The sequence below is a fragment of the Toxotes jaculatrix genome, chromosome 14, assembly GCF_017976425.1.
Source record: "Toxotes jaculatrix isolate fToxJac2 chromosome 14, fToxJac2.pri, whole genome shotgun sequence".
Classification (NCBI taxonomy): domain Eukaryota; kingdom Metazoa; phylum Chordata; class Actinopteri; family Toxotidae; genus Toxotes; species Toxotes jaculatrix.
In genome coordinates, this window is record NC_054407.1 from 1,752,450 (window position 1) to 1,776,910 (window position 24,461).

Here is a 24,461-nt window from a genome sequence, read left to right on the forward strand (position 1 = left end):
GTGTATACTGCACTGTACTGACACACCTCACACAGAGTAGTCACTGACTTTATTCACATCCACACAGCTTTCCTGTTAAGAATTCAGCTCTGGGTTGAAAACACACTCCCTGAATTTCAGTAATTCAGCTGCTAAGATTAAATTAAATTAGATTAAAATTCACTATCTCAATACTTTCATTTCATCATGAAACTGGGAGTGTGAGGATACACTCAGGGAGTGTGTCTGAATGAATTAAACTAGGCTTGGTTTCAGTTTCTTTTTTCAAGTTCAAAAAATCCCAACACACAAACACACACACACATACACATACAGAGGTATATACAGCTGTCATACTAGAACCAGAATTTCATGGTTAAGTACTAAGTATCAGTGAAGGCAGACAGAAGGTGAACATGTTAAAAAGAATCTATCACTTGTTAATTAAAAGAAGAATTTAGTTCCAAAATGACAGTGTGACATCTGCTCCTACAAACCAGACAGAAAGTATAAAACCATTCACAAAATTGCAATAAACCCTGGAAAAACTATGAGGCTGTGGTTGTTTTCATCCGTCCATTTTGGATTAAAACTCCTATGATTGTCTAATGTGCATCTGATGTTTTATAGAGGACAACAGACACACAAAACCAGATAAAAAAAACAAACAAAAAAAAAACACAACAGGTCTGAACAGATCCATAGACAGACTGATAGAAATGGAGCCGCTCTCTCAGGACCCGGCACAGGGAGAATTAGCCAAGCGCTTCACATTCCTGCCCGGGCCCTTCTCACCCACCACCACGTCACTCTGTAAAATGGTAAGGCAGCTGTTGGCTTCCATCAGCTCTGAGTGCATCTCCGAACATATCCTGTCCACTGCCCACCCACACATACACACACACACACACACACACGCTCTCACACACAAACGGCAGAAGCAGACACACGTGTAAAATACACTGAGATATGCACGAGCTTGGTTTCCATCCAGATGGTTCTGTGTGGATCTTTACGTAAGAGAAAAGTTGAGAGGAAGCAGCAGCATTCAACTAAAAGTCTGTAGCCATCGCACAACACCTCATCCTGCAGCAGAAAGACACCGACTGACTCAACAATAAAGGCTTGGTGTGACTGACCTGGTGAACAGTTCCATTAAAGTGCACTACAGTTCATTAATGTTTTACGTAACACATATGATGACCCTAACCTGAAAACGTGTTTCTAAATATTGCGTCTCCACAGTGAAAGCAGTCGGTCTGGTGGCCGTTCAGCTGAATAACAGCATGTCATTAGAACAACATTATTCAAACTGAAGAGCAGTGGTTTACATTTCCAGGTCTAATCAGGGCTGTGAAGGCGCTCTGGCTTCTTCTGGTGGATCATTTAAGGAAACAAATTCTCTTCAAACTCAGCTGGGACCAGGCACAAACTTTTTTAATGCAGCATTTCAAAAACTTCCACATTTGCTGAACAGTCGGATGGAAATGGAGCTGTAGACGGACAAGCAAACACATTACAGGCACGTAAAGCCGGTACAGATGCCAGGCCTCACACACACACAAACACACACATACGCATTCACTCTACTCTCAGGGCCTCCTGTTATTTCTAACCCTGATAGAGAATCCATAGTTGGGGCTCAGGGGCCCATTTCCAACCAGCAACTGCTTGCTTCAGCTTTCACTGCACTCTGAGTGGAGTCACAAATCATCGCCAGTCCAGTCAGGTCGGACTCGGGCACCAAAGACATTCAGTCCATCCAGAGAGAGGGTCGGGTGGGGTGGTGGTGGTGCTGGTGGAGGTTTCATCTTTCGCTCTCTCTCTCTGCTTTATCCCCCCCTCTCTCTCCTCCAAGTGTTTTTTTTTCCTCCACTTCTTCTCCTCCTCCACCTCCTCCTTCACTAGTCTATTTTCAGTCAGTTTTGCCCGCCACTGCCGCTCTGACTGCCACTGTCATTTTATTTTTTTTAAAAGGCCCCTTTGGCTGATGTGGGGGGATTAGCAGCTCGGGCGGCTCGTTTGGTTGAGTCCACTGCAGGGTCAGAAAAATTGGGGATTAGGGATCATGGACTGCAGCCATACTGCAACTATGAGGTGTAACACCTCAAAAAACAATGATGAAAGTGCAACTAAAAATGTGTTGTGAAATCGCTTAAAAAAAATGTTACTATAAATTTTGACATAGTGACCAAGTGCTTCATTTACCTCCACTTCTTTTCAACACACTAATTCGTTTAGCTACACACATCAGCATTTCGGGCTAACTAGCTCCCTGCAGGAGTAACCATGCATTACATCAAAGGCCCAAGAGTTATAAGTTATAAGAGTTGTCATCATGAGTTCAAATGTTCGATGGATTGTTTCTGTAACTCATCAGTTTAAGATTAATATTGTTTGCTTATTTGATTCTACTTCCCAGCATGCACTGCATTAAGGTTAAAATTGTCCAGAAATCCTGGAGAGTTACACGGAGGCCGTGTGTCTCAGAGGTGTCAGGTGGTCTTCTCTTTGAGAAAAAAAAAAAAGGAAAAAAGCAAACTATGATGAAGACGAGTCACTTCAGACACTTCCTGCATCAAAAATACGGCAAAATCAAAGTGACCAGCAAAGCCAGGTTAGCTGATGGACGGCTAACGCAAGTTTAACCGGTCTGCAGAACCATACTGCTGCGTTAAAGTGAAAATTACATTATAGAAAAAATGTGTTCATGACACAACAGTAGTGTGAGAAGTGTGGCTGTGGCTCTGAATGAATGAACATTTGGAAAAAGACTATAACAAACGTTAAGTATGTAGCATAAAGTCTTACCTGAGTTGAGATTTGGTCAGGTGAGGAAATGGACAAAAATGATTGCTAGACCTACATTCAACAGCATCACCAGAGCCACCAATATGGAGTTCGGGCCCTGTGGAAAGACAGGAATAGTTACATTAAGTCCTGTTACATTAAGTATTTATTTACAGTAGCATATACTGTGTATAAAGCATTTATATATGAAGCACCCCACCCAAGGCATTAACATTTGGAGCTGATTTTTATTGTCTATTTTGGATTGTGTTTACTTCAATCACTACAAAAATCAACAAAATTTTTCATTTATATATTTATCCATGAGGGGCCAAACTTTTACGTACAACCTGCTTTGGGCAAATTGCAAATCAATAAACTCAAAAGTGAGAATCCAAATCATGTCCAGTCATTTGGTTCGACTCACCGACTCCTCTTCTACAATTTCAGGAGCGATTTCCATACTAGCTTTCTTGGTTTCTGCGAGGTTCTTTGGTTTGCTTGATTCCAGTCTTTTTGGCTTCGAAGGCTCCGGTGCTTTGGTGCTCTCTTTTGGTGGAACTGGTGAAGGACTAGGGGCCGGCAGAGATTTTGGCGCTGGCGTCTGAATCTGTTTGGCAGGTGGCGGCAACCGTGCAAGGCTTGATGGATGAAAGTCGTCCTCTACGTCCATTGGTTCATCAGGTAGCGGACTCTTGACATCCGCTTTGACATAGTAACCGTGGTACTGAGAGTGAATCTGCCCATTGCTGGGGTAACTGCTGATTGTCGTTGTAACAGTTGGTTTGCCTACTGGAGGAGCTTCCTGTTGCTTCACTTCCTGTCTGAGAGAAAGTTTTGATGCTGCCTTTGTTATGCCTGCCGGGCGAAATAAGGAAAAGGGAAGAGAAATAGTTAAGCAAAGCACTAATATTTTTTGGGGGGGGGCTGAAAGGACTGAAATGTTCCTTTAGTTCCAAACCAGTCCAAACCATTTATGCTCTGATTCTACAGAAGCTGTAAAACACATGCCCACTGTCCCCGGAGAAGATCCACTACACCCTTCTCACACAGTTGCTTACCTGTTGTCAAAGCCTCAGCTGTTGGGGTTCTGTTCTCCTTCCCAGCAGGCCTTGCAGGAGCGATGTTGGCTGGAGTTTTATTGGTGAAAAAGGTCTTCTTAACAGCAGTGGGTGAAGGAGTGGGGCTGGGACCTGGGCTCTGAGACGGAGACTGGGTTGGTGTTGTTCCTTTCCGATAGAAATGAGGGCTCCCTGATGGAGACTTTTCCTTTTTCTCCTCCACAGGAGCCTCCTTCACCTCTACTGGCTCATTATACTTCTGCCGTATGTAGTCAGGGCCTGGGATTAAAGAAAGAGAAATCACTAAAGCAAGTTATGTCTGGCAGGCAACTAGTCCAGCATTTAAGGATAATTCTGGATTACTACAATGTGGGTCTTATTTTTGTAAATCTGTCTATCATGTTTATCAGTTAGATAGGTCCAGAAAACTTTGAAGTCAGATGATCTGACAGGTTGCAAACCAAGAAACATTTTTTTTATGGAAAACAGTTTATAAAGTAAGAAACAGTTTATAACGCAATTACTCAATTGAGAATCACAGTCATCAGAATAATCGTATGAATCCATGATGATAAAAACAATATGCACAGCCCTTAAATTTAAAAAAGAAAAACAAGCAGATCCAGTGATCTCCTCCTCTGTTTCCTTGAGTCACCAGATGAGTCAATCACCTGCTTGTATCATGTGAGTATCCTGATATAGTGAACGCTGTGTACACACTTAAAGATGACTATTTCCATCATCGCGGACCTTCTTAGTCAGCATTAGTCAGAATCACTGCTTACTGCAGACAGAACACCGGGGCAGTGGACTCACTGTCAGACACTGTCAGTCTCCAGCCTTGTTAGATCTCACTTAGATACAGTACAGTGGATTCAGAACCCCTTACTGTTTTTCACATTTCACTGTGTTGTAGATTTAATTGTAAATGAAAAAAAAACTGCCATTTCGCCCATCAATCTAAACTCCAGGTCATGGAATTCCCAAAAGCTATACAAAGGCAAATGGACTTGCTTGAGTTTGTTGAAGACGGGAAGGTTTTCACTTTGTCATTATGGGTTATTGAGCACGGATTGATGGGCAAAAATGGTTCAAATTAAATCTATAACACAACAGTGTGGAAAAAGTGAAGGGGTCTGAATACTTTCTGATAGACTGGGTGGCCAAGTTGGTATTTTTGTCTCGGCTTGCTCAGGCTCTTCTGACATTCCTCCTGTTATTCTCACTGAGTCTCGTGGACTTCAATGACGTCAATGGCAAGAGCCATTAACCATGAGCCTCATCGCTCTTCAACTCCACATTGCTCCCTTCAAGTGACTGTGACAGTGAGCCATTTGGGATCTAACAGCGATGGTTCTATCACGCACTCCTGTCTGGATCAGGCACCGCTCCTTCCAAAGACAACGTCACCAGTGATTAGAACCATGTAACGGCAATCCTTGCATGTTTAACAGACAGTAACCTCTGACGTGCACTGTATCAGTTTGCAGATGAGTGTGAGAAGATCCCAACGGAGATCAACTCCTCTAAAGGCCCTGATACGCTCCAAAGCGACACCAATAGCAGGGTAGACAACAACAACTGTACACCCACGTCTGGGTTGTCAGCATGTACATTTTGGACTGGAAAGACTTTCTCTGAAGACGCCTGTGGAAACAAAATTTACGTCACACAGACCACTGCCCCCAACTGCAGCTATATAAACATGGAAAGAGTCATCTGAGCTTGAGCCTGGCACCATGGTTCTCTCCAGAAAAAAAGGCTTCCTGCCAAAGAGCATTGCTCAAGTAAAGTTTAGAGTCATTTACTTTTACTGTTGGGGGCACAAATTTGTGCATCACCACAGTTTTTTGCTTCAGTTGGGTATTTACTAAGACATGATGCAAGGGGAACAGCTCAAAGTTAATTAGTATTATATAGCATGATATAATGCTTAATATGAAGCCTATTGGTGACTAAGAAAGGTTGAGACGTGTCAAAGGTATTAGGTTATTTACTGTATCTCTGTATAATTTTCCATTCTTTCCTGTATTTTGCATCTTTCATGGTGCTAATACTAGTAAGGATTATAAATAAGAGCGTTATTTTGACTGTTACGCTGTTGGAGTTTCATGTTTGTGAAACTTCTGGCTGGGTGGATCAGCTGCAGTGATGCAGGTGATGTGTAGACAGTGGTAACCAAATGGTTATTACTTTTTCTTTGAAACACAGAAATCTGTGGCCATGATGTCACAGTGAAGGAATTGATCTGACCTTAGTAGGATTTCAATGCCGTCCCCCAGCCTCTTGTTCAAAATCCTGTTAAAGGCTTCCAGGCATTCCCAGAATGCTCAAGGTCACTTAGAAGGCTGTACAACAGAGGGTCCCCACAGCTGACACCAGCTCAAGTGTTCACAGGTTGAAGCTCTACACAGTGCAGGGTGGAGTCCGATTTTTCTACAGTGTGATAAGTAGGGTTGGGCATCGAACTCAGCACTTAGTGCTTAGTTGTGACCAAATTATGTTAGTACTACTGAGAACTGAGAAACACACAGCAATCATCTTTATAGTCTGCTGATAAAGACAGGGTTATACATCACACTTCCTGTGAGGCCAATGGCAAAATAAAGCAAAATGAAGGCAGACAGATATTTTTTAGTATCTTTAAAGTTTGATTCACTTTGTTCTTTTATAGTTTACAGTATTCTTCTCTGCTGTATGTGCTGTTGTATAATCACTGTTGTTACAGTACCTGGCTGATGGAAGCTTGGGGAGAGCTCTCTGGCCACGGCTCTGGCAATGTCCGAATCCTGAATAGCGGACTGTGCAGCCTGGTCTGCAGCCTCTGCTTTGGCCCGAGCATGAGACGTCCTGCAAACATACACAATAAGTAATGGACAGACTCTTTTACCTAAGATGGTAACTTAAAAATCAGACACTACATCTCATTACACTGCTGAAATATTTACTTATAGAGCTTTGTGTTAGCTGACTCTACTCAGCTGAGTAGTACTATTGATCCAAAAATGTGTAAGAAACAAATTAGAGCAGGTCTTTTTAAAAAAGACCAAACACTAGCTTTAGAGAAGAGCCTTTCATGTTTTCATGTTACCTAAAGGCCACCGTAGGTTCTCCTACACACAGGGAAAGGGAGAGTGAGGGGAGGGGTATTTAGTTGGTTGCAATTTGCATCCTCACCACTAGATGCCAGTAAATCCTACACACTGGTCCTTTAATATTGTGCTTAGCATTTGTACCCAAACTGTGCAGAGGTAAAGTGAAAACACACATCAGTAAAAAGAAGGTGGGCAAGGTGCGTATTGGTGGTGTTTATTGAGGAGCACACCAGGCACAACCCATGGTGCAAATCTTTCCACTCTCAGAAATGGTCAAACAGGAGCGTTGCTTTGTCCTGAGACTGAGACATGAGATGCAGGTACGTCCAGCACCTGCATCTTTAAGACCTGACCTGACTCAACCTAGCTAGTGCTGCCAAATTTGAGGTCTGACCCAAGTCTATATTTCAGTTTTATTTTGTCCATTACTTGACCGCTAGCGTTCCAGGGTAATGCAGTGCATTAGGCCCCTTTATTGAGCCAGGAAGGTCCCCACTGAGATACAAGATCCCTTCTTCCAGGGGAGTCATGGTCAGGATAGCAGCAGAAGCAGTCTCACATAAAAGAAGAAAAACCATTAACAACTTCCTAAACTGCATCGTCTGACAGTGCAGCTGTGAGAGGGATGACAGAAGCTAATAAAGTGCTGATACACTCTTCTCCAATCATTACTGTGCACTCAGCAATAAGGCTTTTCTAGCAGAAAGCTTTTTTTTCCCCCCCCTGGGCTTCACCTCTCAGGCAACAAACAGTATGTCAGATTTTAGTCGCTACAGCTGTTGTTTCAGTGTGTCAGATACGATTTGATTTCTCTTCATTTGTTTGTTTTTTTTTTTTTAGTTGCTCCTTTGTACACAGAATAATGAAAGACCAACTGCATGCACACTTTACACAAACAGTTGTGTCTTAAAGGACCAGTGTGCAGGATTTGGTTGCATTTTAAGTGAGGCTGTAGATTGCTGATGACCGATACAGGTGTGTAGAATGAGGGGTGGCTGCTCTGCAGGTGAGCTGGGCCGACGCAAACCGGGCAGGGAAGAAGAAAGAGCATGAACAAATGAACTGAGGCATAAACATGACAAATTAACTATCAGTATTGGTAATACTATCTGGTAAAATCAATGAACAATCAACCTAGAGCCACAACAGAAAGAAACACTTCAAGGGTCAGCCATGTCACCAGCAGAGTTCAGACTGTTCTTCCACACTGATTAAGGAGAACAGATAAAGCCCACTACGCACTGACTGACTGTGTGTACAGCTATACAATGTGAGGACTGGTTTGAATTTTAAACCACTGAAGTGAGGACATTTAAGGAAAGTCACACACCTTAAAATGGCTGTTTGAGGGTTCAGACTTGGTTTTAGGGTTGAGGTTAGAATCAGGTTTAGGTGAGGGTTAGGGTTAGGCATTTGGTTTTGATGGTTAAGGGCTAGTGTGTGTGTGTGTGTGTGTGTGTGTGTGTAGCTGGGGCTACAGGGGCAGTGTGTACACAGTATTCCTGTCAGCTGTTGATAAGCGTCCTCCTCCCTGGCCTTATTTAGACAAGCACTACTTCTGACGCACACACACACACACACTCACACACATAAACACACACAGGTAAGACATGCTCGCACTTGTGTAACACACACACTCTCACGCAAACCCACACGCACAAACACACACACACACAAACTGGCAATCTGGCCAAGAATGTGCCTACTTGCTTCTCTCTCTCTCTCTCTCTCTCTCTCTCTCTCTCTCTCTCTCTCCAGCCCACTCACCTACTCTCTTGACCCCTCTCTGTGTTCTCTCACTTTGTTCCCACTCTCTCTCTCTCTCTCTCTCTCTCTCTCTCTCTCTCTCTCTCTCTCTCTCTCTCTCTCCTTCCCTCCCTCTCCGTTTGCCCAGATGACGGGAAAAGTGATGCAAGTTGAAACCCCTCCACACGTTCCTGAGCTCTGACCAGCGTTCAACAGCTATGGCTGCACTGCAACCTTCAAAGACTCCATCTCCCGTTTCCTCCATTCTACCATCAGCACCTCTCTGCACTGGACTGTCTGAGCTTAGACTCACGCCTGTGTCTATTCAAGCACGATCGCAGGCATAAGCACCGTGCCTCTGTGCTCATGCACAGTTTGCATAGGGTTGTGGGGTCATATATACACATAAAAGAATCCCAGCAAGCTTCTTCCATCCATTTGCACACCACCTCCTTGGAAGACTCCTGTGGAAGCTGCAGACTCCTTGCACTGTGTGCGCAACCTCCTCCACTTCTTAGATGGACAGTTTTAGCTGACACAGCCCTCACCTTTTGAACACTGCAGCAGCTCTTTGCTTGACGGAATTAGAAGGAACTGCCAAAGCAACATGGACGAAAGACTAGTCCTTGCTGTATCCAGGCATCCCTGCCTAAATGACTCCACAGCAGACAGTTATCATGACCCACACAAGAGCTACAATGGAAGACTAGTCCATTAACTGTCATTCACCCTCCGTTGAAATGAATGACGTGTCATTGCACCACAGCACTGTGGTCTGTGCCCTGAGCAAATCTGGAGCAAGCACACTGGAAAGGCTAAAGACAGACAAGAAACAAAGCTGCAGATTTCACTGTTCTACAGGAATGCAACGCCGCTGCTCTGGCTGCTGACCACTGATCAGTGGCTCTCTACTGCTGGGCTGAATCAGACTAATCCTCAATCATTTTGTGATCATTATTAGTTCAAATTCATTACCAGATGACAGTGTTAATAACTGTCTCGTTAAATATAACTTTTACTGTGTAACCGTAAAACTTTACCAAAATGGCTGAAAATGAATATCTGACTAATCATTTCTTGTCAGTATAAACTGTTGATGTTGATTATGTCGTATACTAAGCATTTAGTCTACAGAATAAATTTAGTAACACATATAGAACAACTATTCAAGACATAGCTTTAGCCATCATCTATGTTACTTTAAGAAAAATAAACATTTTCAACACATTAAAAAAAAAAACCCTCAATATTCTCAACAGACATTTAACACACTATACAATAAAAAAAAAAACACTCAATCTAACTTCAGCCTGCTGTGTCAGCTCTCCTCTGACTCTGAGGTGCTCACTCACTCACTCAGCTTCTCACTCATCCACACCTGACTGAGTCAAACTGCACCATTAGCCCCCCTCCCTCACTAACCGGTAAAAGCACAGGAAGTTTGATTGTTTTTTCATGACGCTGCAATTTGTTGTTCTGATAAATGAATGAAATGCAAATGTGCAATGTCATGATTGATTAGTCTTGCTCAGGCTGACGCCGATCATGATGCCACTCATGAAATAAATCTAACCACTTCCACATGCCTGAAACTGTTCCATTTTTTAAACTAATTCCTCCACAGCAAAGCCAGTGACAGTCCCTCAGTGTCTCCATGGACCAGTATGTAGCGGCTACAGTAGCACGAGATGTCTGTCATGTCTACATGCAGACAGCAAAGTGCCTCTGTTTGCCTGCTGCAATACATCAGCCAATATTTTATAATGCATAAAAACCTAACAATGACCACAAGCCCATACAAAACAACCTATAAGGATTCTGCTTGCCTGTTTGTAAAAGTCAGACAGAAAAGTAGACAAGGGAAACATGCTGCAAGTAGCACAGACGACAACGGAGGTGTTTCCAGAGGACACGAAAAAGTGATGAACCCTCAATATGATGTCTCAAACTTCTCAAAAAGTAAACGAAAGGAAAAGGCGTTAATTTGATCATTTAAAAAGTTGAACAGAATTAAAAAGGCTGGTGTAACATGGAGTTATTAGAAGCTGCTCCACATCACACCCCTGGCATCGCACACAGTGACTACAGTAATTAGTAAGACAATTTATACTGATCTAAGATGATCAATCACAGTGTTATTTGCTCATTTACTTGCAGTAAATTACAAGATAAACACACAGAAGCATTAGACCCTTTATGGGACAGAAGGCAGCTCTGAGATGTGAGGAGAGATATGGCTCCCACTTCTGTATCGTTATAATCTATCTAATAAAAGGTCTATTATTAGCTTCAACCGGTAAAGCACTGTTTTTCTTGCTTGTCCTGACAGTGCACCACCGCCTCACATTAACTCGAACAGGCTGACTCTAACCACTGCTCTACTACTGATATGGCAATTTATTCCCAAGTTGCTGTGTTCAGAGTTGTAGCACTTCTTCAATCACTGGAGATCTGACCTGTTCAACTCTGACTGTTTGGATCTGAAATGATGGCACAGGAGTACACTCTGTTTTTATACTGTCATGGTCTTTGCCTAAAGTTCAGTCGAACTGACAGCTGTTCAAAACATGGTGAATAAACGCTGAGAAGAATAAATGTAATCACACCTGCTCCACCTGTGCTGCATCCTCTGTATCACTGGCACTGACAAACACCTCGGAGATCAGCCTGCACAGAGGGTCATGATATTTACCATCATCCAAAACTGGGCCAAACTCAAACAAGGAAACATCACTGAAAACCTTATCCAAACCACTTTATGTAGAGGTCAAACTGAAAGTCAATAATAATCCCTCATTGTACAGGGAAACTGTGCACACAACTATGGAAGGATGTTAGATCAATGTTGAATGTGTAAACGGTGATGTTCTCAATCATCCAGGTCATGGTTTTCCAAGAACAGTAATGAATGCTCACAACAGCCAGTATGGGACACCTCCCCTTTACTCTCGACCCTTACTTTCTGTCAGCTCTCTGCAGCACCCTCTCCAATACAAAGGCAGACTTGGCCCCAAAATACTTAGTTGAATGCTACAGAAAAAAAAAATCGGGAAAACAGTGATTTAGTTGCAGTTTTCTGAGATTAATATTCCACAGGACATTTTACCTGGAGATGGCAATCTCCACTTTGGTTCTGGCGATGGCCGCTGCTCTTACTGCTCCCTCGATGGCTCGATCCACTTTCTGTTTGGTCTTGGTGTTCTTCAGTGGGATCAGCTGCTTCCTGATGCCTCGGGCCAGCACGTTGTTCTTGTACTTCCCTTCTTCCTTGGTGCCATCAGGAAAGATGGTGCATCCATAGCCGTGGCGCTTATTGTTCAACCACTCACCTTCGTACTTCATGCCATTGGAGCGCTCGGAGACACCGAAGCCGCTGCGCTTGTCATTCTTCCACTCGCCCATGTAGGACTCTGTGGTGGTGGCATCCACATTGTCCTCCTGAGTCAGGTAGTCATCGCCTGGGTCTCCGTCTCCAAAGCTAATGGTGGAGTTGGCGTCGCTGGAACTGATGCGGCTCATGGTGGTGTCACTGTGCGCTGAGCTGCGCTTACTGGAAATCGATGAGCGTGAGTCTGATTTGCGCAGTCGCTGAAGGCTGCCGAAGAGGGAGCCGCGCCGGAAAAGACCCTTCTTCTTCTCTGAACCCTCTCCATCTGAGTGGAAGTTGAGCACGAAGCCACCACGTGTGCCAGCGGGGCTGTCAGACAGGCTGTCGCGCAGTATTGTACCGTTACTCTGTTCACTACGGAGGGAAGCCAGAGAGGTTCGGAGAGGCGAGCGGATGACCGAGGCCATACCATAGGGAACACTTTGACGTACACCGTAGCCATGACGCATCCCACCAGTCCACTGACCCTGATACGTGCCTACAAGAAAAGAGGGAGGGAAAGAAAAAACACATGATGAGTGAACTGTAAAATACAGAAATGAAATAGCAATAACATAACCACCAATAGATTATAGTCAGTACAGAAGTCGTTTAATAGAAACAGACAAACAGTGTAAGTCAGGACAATGGGCCCAGACACAGCTCAAAGCTTTAAGGGGGCTCTGAGACCACTACAGCACAGCCTTCCTTTGACAGTACTTTGCATTCTTTATTTAGGCTAAGAAAATCTGAGCTTTTCTGCAAAGGAGTTGGTCAATTCCCCAATTTTCTGACCTAGAATAAGGAATCTCAAATATTTCTTCTTCATTTTACATGACATAACTTATTATGTCTTGAAATGTTTCTGAATCCTCAAACCTTCTGATTTTTTTTGTATATATTTACATTAAAATATAAGTGATTTTCAGTGTGGTGTCAGTCTTTTGGGCAAACTGTGACTGGTCAGGATGAGCTGCTTGTGCTCTCTCCTAACAAGTTTATGTCAGAGACTGTTGATAGTGAAGACAAGACTAAGGAAGCTTCTCCTTTCAGTAACACACACCTAGTAAAGCCATTACACTGCAGACTGTCTGCTCACTGTGATCTGAATCATCACCGTGATTATTGTGGACAGTGGATTTCAGATTTTGGACTTTGTGCCAGAATCATACTGGTAGAGAGCGGTAACAGGTTGTCCCAGCAGAGGACCCTCATACTCTGTCCTCTCAATGTCTGTTCAGTGGAAATTTGTTCAAATGCCATTTTTTAAAAAATGTATTAATTATAGATATTTTATTTATCTGAATGATCATCTCAAGCCTACTCATACAATCAGTCTCAATATATGGATTGGAAATACTGATATTAGTATCACCATCAAAAATCCAGCTCTAACAATTATTTAAGAGGATAGTTATATCTTTCACACACACACACACACACACACACACACACACACACACACACACACACACACACACACACACACGATAGGCCCATGAAACATGTAACATTTCAACAAAATGCTCTCTCTAAACTTGACAACACTGTAAGTGATAACTATCACATGTAAACAGCTGTATGAGACAGCCTTGAAGTCTTAAATGTCACTGCTACCTAATACTTCACATCACATCTTGGTAAGTCATGCTAGCACTGGATTATTCACAGCAAGGGAAAGGTCAGGTAGTAGATTTCTATTCTTTGAATCACAACTTTCTACTGGCTGAGGCTACACTTCCTGGCTTCGTGCCACTTTCCTCCTGCTATTATCAAATCACATTAAATTCAAGAAGGTAAATTCCCCTCCATAGTCAATCACTTCACCTTAAACCTTCTCTCCCAGCCATGGAGGAGCTAATCACTAATCAGTGGGCCAATCAGCTGTTCCTGAGTCTGGCTGTCTCACAGCTTCATTAGGCTAATCTGCACCCCCACCATCTCCACTGGCATTAAGCCTTCATTTAGAAAACCAGGGCAGAGATGGGCCAAGTACATCAACATATGCATTATATTAAAAAATTCAAACCCCTGTATTTTCTGTAGCATCTAAATACAGCTGGCTACAAAGGTTCAGCTTAACAAACTCAAGGGGTAGAAAAGAAAAATATGTGGTTCTTATGAATCAGGTTAGTAGGCCTATGCAAAATCATGAATGTATTTGTACCTCAATGCTGAAATCTGTTAATATAACAGAATTTAGTAGTTTTGCTTTACATTGTATGAGGCTGTGAACACGCTCTGAGTATGCTGATTGAGCTCCTAGCAGTTCCTTCTGCAGTGTCTCCATGGATGTACAGACAACTATCATTGGATTATTTTGCTAGTGACGACGTTGAAATAATGTTATCCTGGAAAAGTGTGAGTCACACTGACTCTAAAAATACGTGAATCATGTCTTTCTGTTCAGATGTGATGGAGAAGAAATTGCTTCAGGTCCGTAATTACCTCCATGAGCTGTGTCAGAGATACAGCTCCGCTCACTAAATTTAAAGAGACTACAATCTATCAATCTATCTATCTATCTATCTATCTATCTATCTATATCTATATAACAACACCTTTCATATACAAGTAATCATGTGAAAAAAAAAAAAAAAATATATATATATATATATATTTTTTTTTTTTTTTTAAACAACAATCACATGATTACTTGTATATGAAAGGTGTTGTTAGTAGTAACAAACCCACAGAGCATTACTTGTAACTGTGCAGCTCCACAGAGCTTTAGAGAGACGTTCATCTCACTGTTGTAGTTTGACAGTTTCATTTCAGTCTCACTTCAAACTTGGTGTTTCCTCCAAGCAGACAGACACAGTCACAGACCAGCTGCTGAACATGTGGAGCATTTAGCAGCTTAAGAGCCAGATCTTTCCCCCCCAGAGGTTGGTGGAGACCAAAGCAGAGCTAAAAGGAAGTGAATATTGGACTTACATTCATCAAACACGACTCCAAATGAATGATCACGTTTCTGTGTCTGCTGTTCAGACATATTAACTTAAAAAGTGATAATATATCATTGTTTTTCAGTTACTGCAGTTATCACTAGATCCTTATCTAAATCATTTGTCCACTTAAGTCCAGGACTGTATTGTTTTGTCATTGACAAGGTCCAATATGTTGTACTATTGTTGCTGCTGTTGGAGAGTTAAATAAATGAACCTATAACCCTGAAACTCTCAGATACTGGTATCACAAAACAGAACAGAATGCAGGTCACTGCACATAATGTAGGTACAGTTTCATTTGACAGGTGATACTTGAAAAGCTGTGATGTTAGTTAGTTACTATTACTTTATTACAAGAACATTCAAGATTTTAATAAGGTGATCATGGCTGTATTAACTGTATTTCCATTAAGTACTTCTACAAAATCCTTCAATCTACAGAGCTTGACTGGAAACTAAATCACTGACTAACAAGAGAGAGCACCCAGAGCCCAACGCCTGCACTGAGTGTGTCTGAGTCTCAGAGTTATTTTGACAGCCTGGACATAAAACAGTTATGCTTCTAGAAGCGCCACCAGTGAGAATCATTAGGTGATAAAACAGCTTCGCGGCCTGGTTAGGAGAGTTCAGGCTCTTGGCCCGATGGCTTCAGCTGGAGAATGTGAGAACGTTCTATTTTAAAAGATGGAAGTAACTTGAGACACTGGGAAGTCTGTTGGGTGGCCAAACATAACTCCAAGCAGCTATCTTGCTATGTGGAACAAGTCTTCTCCACAGTAGCAGACTGAAGACATTGGACTAGCCTCTGGAAAGAAAAAAATGAAAGAAGAAAAAAACACTGTGTTTTCCTGTATTCTAAAAGTTTCAGTCAAACTAACAGAAGAGCCCATCTGGGAAATTCATTGTACACTGTGAAGAACTTACAGCATTCTGGATCAAATTCATTCATTTAGTGGAGTTCCCCCGGTAAATATAGTAACACAGTGTCTGCTGGAAGGCTTACTTTTCATGAATCTTCCACTCAAGTAGCCAATACAGATGGGAGATCCAGACTCACTAAGGCCGGGTGGGGTCAGTAAAAACTGGGGGTTTCCGCATTCAGTAAAAAAAAAAAAAAATACAGAACTTGTCCTTGATGTTTTGTTATTCCTGTGCAAATCTGACCTATGTTCATTTGTCATGATTTTTCGGCCTCTCTTCTTGGTCAGTAAATCTGAGTAAAATACAGAAAGTTTAATCCATTTGAATGTGACATGAAACACAGATACAGGAGGTAAATTCCTAAATCACACATGGTCCCCATGTCAATCTATACTCTATATCACTCTACTGTATACTCATCTGTGACCTGAGTATACTGTATAATGTATACTGTATATTCAGACAGTTTATGACAGTTTGCTATTTGAAATATGGAAAAAATAGGACACGTTGCTGTTGTGTTTTTTTGTTGTTGTTGTTGTTGTTGTTTTTTGTTTGTTTGTTTTTTTTTTTTACTGTTCATGCAAACTCAGCACTTCCTCCATGTGTTTCACAATAAAATGCTTCCAGCAACTTCAGGAAGCATAATGCTTTACCTCCATGGAAGGGAACTGAAGAACAAAACTGATTTTCCATTTTTCTTTTTTTCGTTTTTTTGGATATGGATAAAATCTCATTTCATTGTAGCATTGTAGGCAGAGCTGGAATACATCCCGCCACATCAGCGGACCATGAAAACTTTACTGTCCTTGTCTCATTATTTTACCCACCCTCTGTGTGTACCATTCACAGTCAACCCCCACCAGCCTCTCTGTTACTCTCTGTTACAGCAGCAGAGAGGTGGATAAGACATGACACCGTTATTAAACTGACGGAGTATATGATTTGAAATACAAATGAAGCCGAACTAAGTGTGTGAGCTTTTATAGTCCAGGTCATTTGGTTCAGCTCCTCTCACCCCCACCCTTCACTTCAAGGGGCTGCTGTACTTCCTTAAAGAAATATTACCACAGGACAGAGTGGAAAAATTGAGTTATATGGGAGTTATATGTCCATGGCTGTATGCACCAGTTGACATATATGCCACCCCTGTGAACCCCTGCTAATAAACTGATGACACTTACTGCACTGTAGTAAACACATTACCTGGCAAATACATGATCTGAGCTCAACAGGCTAATTTTACACTGGCACTGCTTTTTTAAATGAGCAGTTCAACTAATAATCAGTAGAGTCCTATGGGCCAACATCCTAATGCACTGACTGAGGGCAGTTTGACAAAGTAAGATAATTAATTCCTGCCACATTAAGGTGCAGAGCAGAGCTAAAGATAGAGAGAGCGGCAGAGGGAGAGGCCCCTTGGCTGAGAAGTAGGAATGGTTTCATATAACCAGTAGTGGGTAAAAGTAGCTCCACAAACCCTATACTGCCACAGTAGAAGAAGAATACACCAATGTAATATTGAGGGTAAGAGCACAGGCTTTTACTAAAAGTGATGAAAAAGAATTTGTTATTGAATAAATAATGAAATGTGGAAGTTAACATTTATTTTATGGTGCTTAATGCAACAGCTTAGTCTTCACTGGCTCAGTTTGTCTCTCTCTGCATCCACTTTCATCATTAGTGTGTGTGTACACACAGGCAACTCTAAACTTGTTACCTTGTCAACACAGTTTAACCTTAAAACTTTGAAGCTGTACAACAATAGCAAGGACCTGCAGGGACTGATGCATCGCCTGAGACACTGAGCAGCCTCCCCACCTCTCTTCAGCTCTTAGATGAGAATAATTGCTCAGTGGAGGAACATGAAATTGTCACTAAGTTCAACACTACCTATAACACAGTGACAGTGGAACTCCCAATCACAAAAAAACCCACAGCATACCACCAAAACATGAGCTGGTGCGACCAACTTGTTGAAAGTTTGTAGCGCCAGTACCATCAGTGGAATAAGTCTGGCGCCCTGCATAAGAGTACTGTATGGCTCAAGTTCCAAAAAATGCTGGATCTTGCACTTTCCCACCATTTGTTAGATGCTACCTGCCTGGTAAACACCCCAGTTTTTTCAAACTGCATGCTTTCTGTTAAAAAGGTGTGGGCTTTAAGTCCAAGCTTGAGTGCAAGCTTTCTTAGACTTCACAAAACTCCTTCAGAGCCACAGAGAACACTATACAACTGTCAATACTGGCTGAGGAGGACTCAACACCACTAATAAACTGGTCTGTGTGTGTAAACTGTTATGGGAAATCAATTAGGAGATTTTAATATTCAACCACATCTCAAGCTACCATCAGTTATATCTACTTATCTACATATGGAGTATCAGTACATTTAACAACGATGTTAAATGTACTGTACTGTACCATGTCCTGATAAATATCTGCTGTGTAAAAGAAGCATATTTCTAATCTGAAATATGTAAATATGATGACAAAGCAGGACTAAATGGGTAAACCTAACCCTGCAGTGGAAGGGTTGATCCCCCTTTACTTGCAGAACATGGGCGACCACCTGTTGGTGTCCCTCACTTCATCTAGTTTAACCATCACGTGAAACTGTGTCGAATCGTTATGATAAACACAGTAATGTTGGATTTTAATCAATCAGTGCATCATGCTTCGTGTTGTGTTCAATTCACTTCTGATACATTAGTCTGGGGTAATTACAGTTCCTGGAGTTTACTGTGGGCAGATCAATCGGCTGAGCCTCTTGGATAAATGCTATTATATGGGATTCAGATCATTTAGTTTATTTGTATTGCAAATAAAATTGGAATACACATTACACACAAAGGTCCTTCATAATGTTGGTAAATAGTTGAGTCTGATTTGCCGTCCAGCTCTACTGATGAGACAAACCAACATTCTGCCATCCTGCTACAATCTGAGACGCTCAGCGTGTTGACTGTAAGAACACTGTGGTAGGAAAATAACTAACTGCTGAACAACAATCACACCAGTACGATGGATAGGATGCGTGAATCAGGTCACAGATGAAAGCATCAGTTTCTCTAAAAGATAACTGTTTGATGAAACATTTGATAAAAATGTTTAAAAACACTTAACATAGTTCGAACCATATCCCTAGACTAGGCGTGGTAATTAGTTACTAATAAGGTTTTATTGATACCAATATCATTTTTGATTCTGCTTACTGGTCCGATTCTTATTCAGTTCTCTTAATGATTGCTGATCAATCTTCTGTGTGGGAGAAAAAGCCCTACATAGGTTTACAGCATCACTGCAAGAGTTTAATTATGTCTGAATCTCAGCACAAGCTGTGGCCTGAGAACCAGCTGTAGCAACAGTCTGTATGTCATCATCTAAACTGGTTGAAATGAGAGAATATTTGAACAGCATTCATTTATATTTAAGGGGAGAATGTAACCCAGGTTATTTTCCGTAGCTACAATTTACAGATGTTCCCTAAACACCTCACCTTCAGGCTATCGGTAGATGATAGCTCAGACAGCTGTGAGGCCAAAAAAGAGTGAAACTGTACTGTTGCCTCCACTCTTTCATGTTGTTGCAAGTTAACATCGATAAAAGCAACTGATGAAGCTGGCATCCAACGGGACTCAAGTGAACCAGGTTCTCAAACACAAAGACCCTTTCTTCTATTCTTTCATCCATCTTGATGAAAAATATTTTGTCCACTAAATGATAAAGATGTTTTTTGGCTTCTCTCCCAAGTTGTGATTCTGTTTACCAATGAAAACAAAAATGGCAGGCTATCAGCTACCTGGATGGACAACATCCAGGTAGCTGGTAATAACTGCTATTATTATAACAATAATACATTGTTATTATTATAACAGTGATAAATTGTTATTTAAAAAAATAACTATTTTTTTGAATTGTTAAGTGTTTTAAAATGAAATTCTGTCTTTTACAAACATTACTGGTTAATTATATTATATTATTATCTTATGTTTTAGGAAAACTTGATGGTTCCCCCTGCAAGTTACGTGCAAGAAATAAGTAGTAATAGTATTTCCAAATGTTTTTTCAGTAAACTCATAGAACTCCCACACAGTGAGAGGTGACTGAGTGAGGGATTTTGGATGAAGCCTTATAACTAAGAACTGCAAACTTTCTGAAGAACGGTGTGTGTGTCTTAGGCAGGTCAGTTGTGTTGGTGTGTGTGTGTGTGTGTGTTCGATCCGGTCAACGTGGTCTAAATTTAATTTCAGTCAAAGTTAGGTTCCACAACAGGTGTTTCCAGAGGGCTCTGAGAGGAAGGGGGTGGGGTGGGAGGGGGGGGGGGGTGTAAGTTTGTTGTGCAATCTTTCTTTCTGGAACTTATCTGACTAACAAGTGTCTGCTCTGTTACTGCTACTTGACACACACCAAAAAAAAAAAAATAGTGAATTCCTATTCATGTGACACCAATAAACAAAAACAATATGATTACAAAACAACAGCAGATCCACGTGCGTGTTAATGAAGGATTTGCTTTGATATGTGGTTGTTGGGCACACGTGCAATGTTTGTGCCACGCTGTAGTTCCTAACAATAGACACATGAATATGTTCCAACACTGTTCCCATACTCGCATCAGCACCCCCCCTCACCTCCATCACCGTACGTCTCCACGCCGTAGCCGTCCTGCAGTCCGTTGCTCCAGGTGCCCTCGTACCTGGCCGGTGTGTTCTGGCTCTGCCGGACTCCGTACCGGCCCTTGAACCCGTGAGTCCACTCTCCCCGATAAATCCACCTCCCCTTGTTTTCTACGCCGAGTCCGTGGCGTTTCCCCTGCGCCCAGTAGCCCTGGTACACGTTCCCGCTGGGCCAGGTATAGACGCCGACCACCTCGAAACCGCTGGACCAGGAGCCCGCGTACTCGCCCTGGCCCTTAGGTCCCGTGCACACGCCGTGGCCGTGGGCTTTGCCGTCCTCCCAGCCTCCGCAGTAGGTGCCACCATCGTCAAAGTCGAACCGACCGCCCGTCATTCAGAAACGGAGGGTAAAAGTACTACTTTTTAGGCGAAGTCCAGAGTGTGAGAAGTGTTTTTCAGACGCGAGGTGATGTTGACAGGAAAGCCCTGGTGACAGTACGAGCTTTCGGCAGAGGTGTGAGGGAACCGGGTGTGATGGCGGCTGGGCGCATCGGCGGTGCGGTGTCGGTTACTGGAAGCGGAACGTGGGAGGGTGAGAGGCACCCGCCGCTACTGCCACAGTCCCTCCACTGCTGAGTGCCGGAGGACTCTCCCACTCTTCTGACTCAAGTAAAGACCTGTAAGCTATCCGTGATGAGCCTGGATAGTGCTTCCTGTTTGCCATTCCAAATTAAAAGCCAGAGACTGACCCGATGGTTGGAAGTACTGCAGGGTCCAAATCTAACTGTATAAGGGTAAACAACACTGTTTCCAGTAATTTAAGTAAGGTCTTGTATTTTGACACAAGACCTCTCTACAGACATGTGCCAGTGTGGACCTGAAGGATTTGGAACTCCTGAGGGTCTTCAGCCCTGGGGGCCACTTTTCCCAGTTGGTAATCCATCCTTGTTTCTCCATCACTGTCGGAGAAATTCTTTGTGCTTCTGTTCTATTTACTTGATTTAATGAATCTGGAATTTTAAAGCGATCTTCCTGGATTTTGTACTGTGCAAAATTCATAATGACAATCTCTTCTAGTTACAGCAAACCCTAACCCAGTTATTAGTAAGTTTTTATGGATTACGTTAAATTAAAATGTACAGTCTCATATGAGAGCAGCCTCTTAAAGGGCTGATAAGGTTTTTGTCATGGGCAAATTTTAAAAAAAGAATCCTGGTTTTCTTTTTGGGAACTGCAAGATTCTGTCTGCAACAAACTAGATAGTGTAAAATTTAAATGTGCCACAGTATTCCCTGTGCAGACATGAAAAAAAAACATCTATTCAAAGCTGTTAAGATAGCTGATTTCTAAATGTAGAAATGACACCAGCTGTTCTCACTGTTGCTCAAACAGAACAGGTAACATAGGCACCAGAGAACTACGGTGGAAATAAATAAATAGTGCCTTCAAGAAAGTCATTGTCGTAAATGAGACGGTTGTTGATTTGTCTTGATTGTCCTATCAGCTGTAAGTCAACAGCAACAGTACTCTCTCCAAAAGGATTAAATGTGCTTTTATTTTGAAAGCAGAAACACGAGCTCTCAACTTGTACTTGCTTGTGCTGCTTACTGTGACCACCTGCCTGGCTGTGTACCTGTGCAGGTCTGTCACACATGCACACAAGAGGGTGATAAACAGTTCCACATCAGTCAGTATACAACAGCTTCCACATGCTGAGGGTGGACATCCTAAAATCAGTAAAACCATAGCTTTGATACAAACATGCATAATCTATGATTCTCCAGAAACACAGTACTGTATGGACCGAGAGCTTGTGGTGTTTCACATGCAAAGCAGTGAATACATCCTGCTAACTGATGTTAACAGTAATGTAATAAAATATCACTGATGGTGAGAAGAATTATTGTGGTTGCATGTTGCATGCAAACACATAATGCATGGTGATTTTTTTTTTGGGGTTTTTTTTAATGAAGTGGTCAATTAGATGTTCTCTCCATCATCCTTCCTCATCAGCTGAAGAAGCCTCTTGGATGGAAGGTGAAACATCTTCAAGTATCTGCTTTCCCTCCAGTGTCCTGGTAAATGACATTCAATCATGTCAAGTGTCTGGACAGTTTACCTAAAGACCTAAGAAAACCTAAGAAAATGCAGTGAATGAGTCCTACTCCTGGATTCTAAACTCAGTGAGGTGAGCCTCCCGAAGGCAGCAACAGGTACAGGGGACATTGCAAAGGACTGCCATCTCAATACAGAGTCAAACACTGCCATCTTCTGAAACATGTAGATTTCACAGCTCAGGGTACTCCAGCTCTTTTTTCCAGTTCTACAAACAATGTTCATTTTCTCTGACTGATGGTTGAAATACAAACACAAAAGCTTGGCCTCAAAATGAAAACAGTAATAATGTGTCCGTAGGTGTTTGTTGCTGAGCAGGACGTGTACATCAGGGTTGTTTAGGAATGTTCCTGTAAACAAAACATGATTATAATTACAGTTGGTGCTTCTCACTAAAAGGGCTGAGCGATGGGCTGAATGCATTTCCAAAACACATTTCCTGGAACCTGCTTTCTTTCCATTTGTGTTCACACTGGCTGTAGCAGTCTTCTTCATTGCTGTCTTTCACTGGTGTATTCTCTGGTTTGTGGAATAGTGTGGGAACCTGACAGTACAGTATTTTATTAATTTTGTGCCTACAGTTGAGGTGTCTACCATCAACAGACATGAAGACATTATGAATAAAATGAGACTTGGTAGCATTTTTCAGTCAGTTTCATACTTCCAATATGGAACATGTGGTAACTGGTAGGAACATAAAAATCAACATAGAATGTAAATGTAAATGGACTGCATTTGTGCTTTACACAACACACTCACCCCTTTATACACACACACACATTCTTTCTCTTCTTTTCTACACATTCAGTGCTCTTTTTATTAATACACACACACACACACACACACACTCAAACACAGATGAGGGCGATTTGAGATTTTCTGTCTTGCCCAAACATACTTGTGGACATGTGGACTGGAGGAGCTGGGGATCGCACAACCACCCTTCCAATTAGTAGATGACCTGCTTGGAATGTTGAGTAGGAACAGGCCTACAAAAGCATTTTGAGCCGGACGCCACAAGTGCCAAAAACATGTACCTCAAAAATCTACTGTTCAGAATTTCACCAAATTTGGTTCACATGCCCTTGGGAAGTGTCATATTGGTTGATGAATGTGGGAGAGGCCTGTTCGTCTGTGCTGCAGGTTCACATACACCTACCGACCAGTCTCACCACGCTCTGTGCCTCTCCTGCTTTCCTGGTCATCTGAAGGATTCACTCCACTCTCTGCCCGCTCAGCCTCTCTGGAGTACAAAGGCAGCCAGACAACTACCTGTCTCTACTGGAACACCTGCTGAGTAAGATTGGTGAAAAAAAACACATCTCCATCAACCAAAATGTTGTTGGTTGATGGTATGGGTTGATGGTGTGGGACTTGGTGAACACTGACCATAAGTCAATAGACATTTGTCAACTCACCGCATTGGTAGATGCATTCATGGGAAGAAGTAATGCAAACTCCACACAGAAAGGCCACAGCCAGGCAGCAGATAAACACTAAGCAAGGGAGTGTAGAAAAGATGCATTTGGCTCCAAACAGTTAAAGAAATGAGAAAACAGAGATGTGAAATGACAGAGTGTGAAGGCTTTCTGGCTTTCAAAACCGAAAAGCTCTTGTTCGGTACGGAGCTTATACATGATGACGTTTAATCAGAGTAAGGTTCAAACCCGGATTGTGTCATGACTCCGATTCTCCCATTAACAACAGCAGGAAAATACTGGACCATGTTGGGAAAAATCGAGCTGGAGGTGCCAACTTGGCTGCAAGTTCTTAACCATCCATCACTGGGGTTTGTACGGGGAGTCAAGCTGTGAGAAA

At 42.3% G+C, this 24,461-nt stretch overlaps 1 protein-coding gene across 1 annotated transcript; it reads right to left on the reverse strand.

The window, feature by feature from the left end:
* Window positions 1-1,864: 1,864 nt before the first annotated feature.
* On the reverse strand, window positions 1,865-21,175 carry LOC121192806 (junctophilin-1-like). The gene is made up of 7 exons (XM_041054698.1): window positions 20,544-21,175; window positions 11,778-12,537; window positions 6,562-6,680; window positions 3,831-4,109; window positions 3,197-3,627; window positions 2,791-2,887; window positions 1,865-2,014 (listed from the first exon to the last, which is right to left on the reverse strand). Exons 1-6 carry the CDS (start codon window positions 20,920-20,922, stop codon window positions 2,807-2,809), a joined length of 2,049 nt encoding a protein of 682 aa, XP_040910632.1. The 5' UTR covers window positions 20,923-21,175; the 3' UTR covers window positions 1,865-2,014; window positions 2,791-2,806.
* Between the last annotated feature and the right edge of the window lie 3,286 nt (window positions 21,176-24,461).

What these genes read in the sequence shown, in the direction of transcription:
- LOC121192806 (XM_041054698.1), bottom strand. Translation starts at nt 20,922, where the DNA reads ATGACGGGCGGTCGGTTCGACTTTGACGATGGTGGCACCTACTGCGGA. An exon ending in AGCTGAGGCTTTGACAACAG is followed by an intron (nt 3,628 to 3,830) that starts GTAAGCAACTGT and finishes TTCGCCCGGCAG; the next exon opens with GCATAACAAAGGCAGCATCA. An exon ending in AAATTGTAGAAGAGGAGTCG is followed by an intron (nt 2,888 to 3,196) that starts GTGAGTCGAACC and finishes GTCTTTCCACAG; the next exon opens with GGCCCGAACTCCATATTGGT.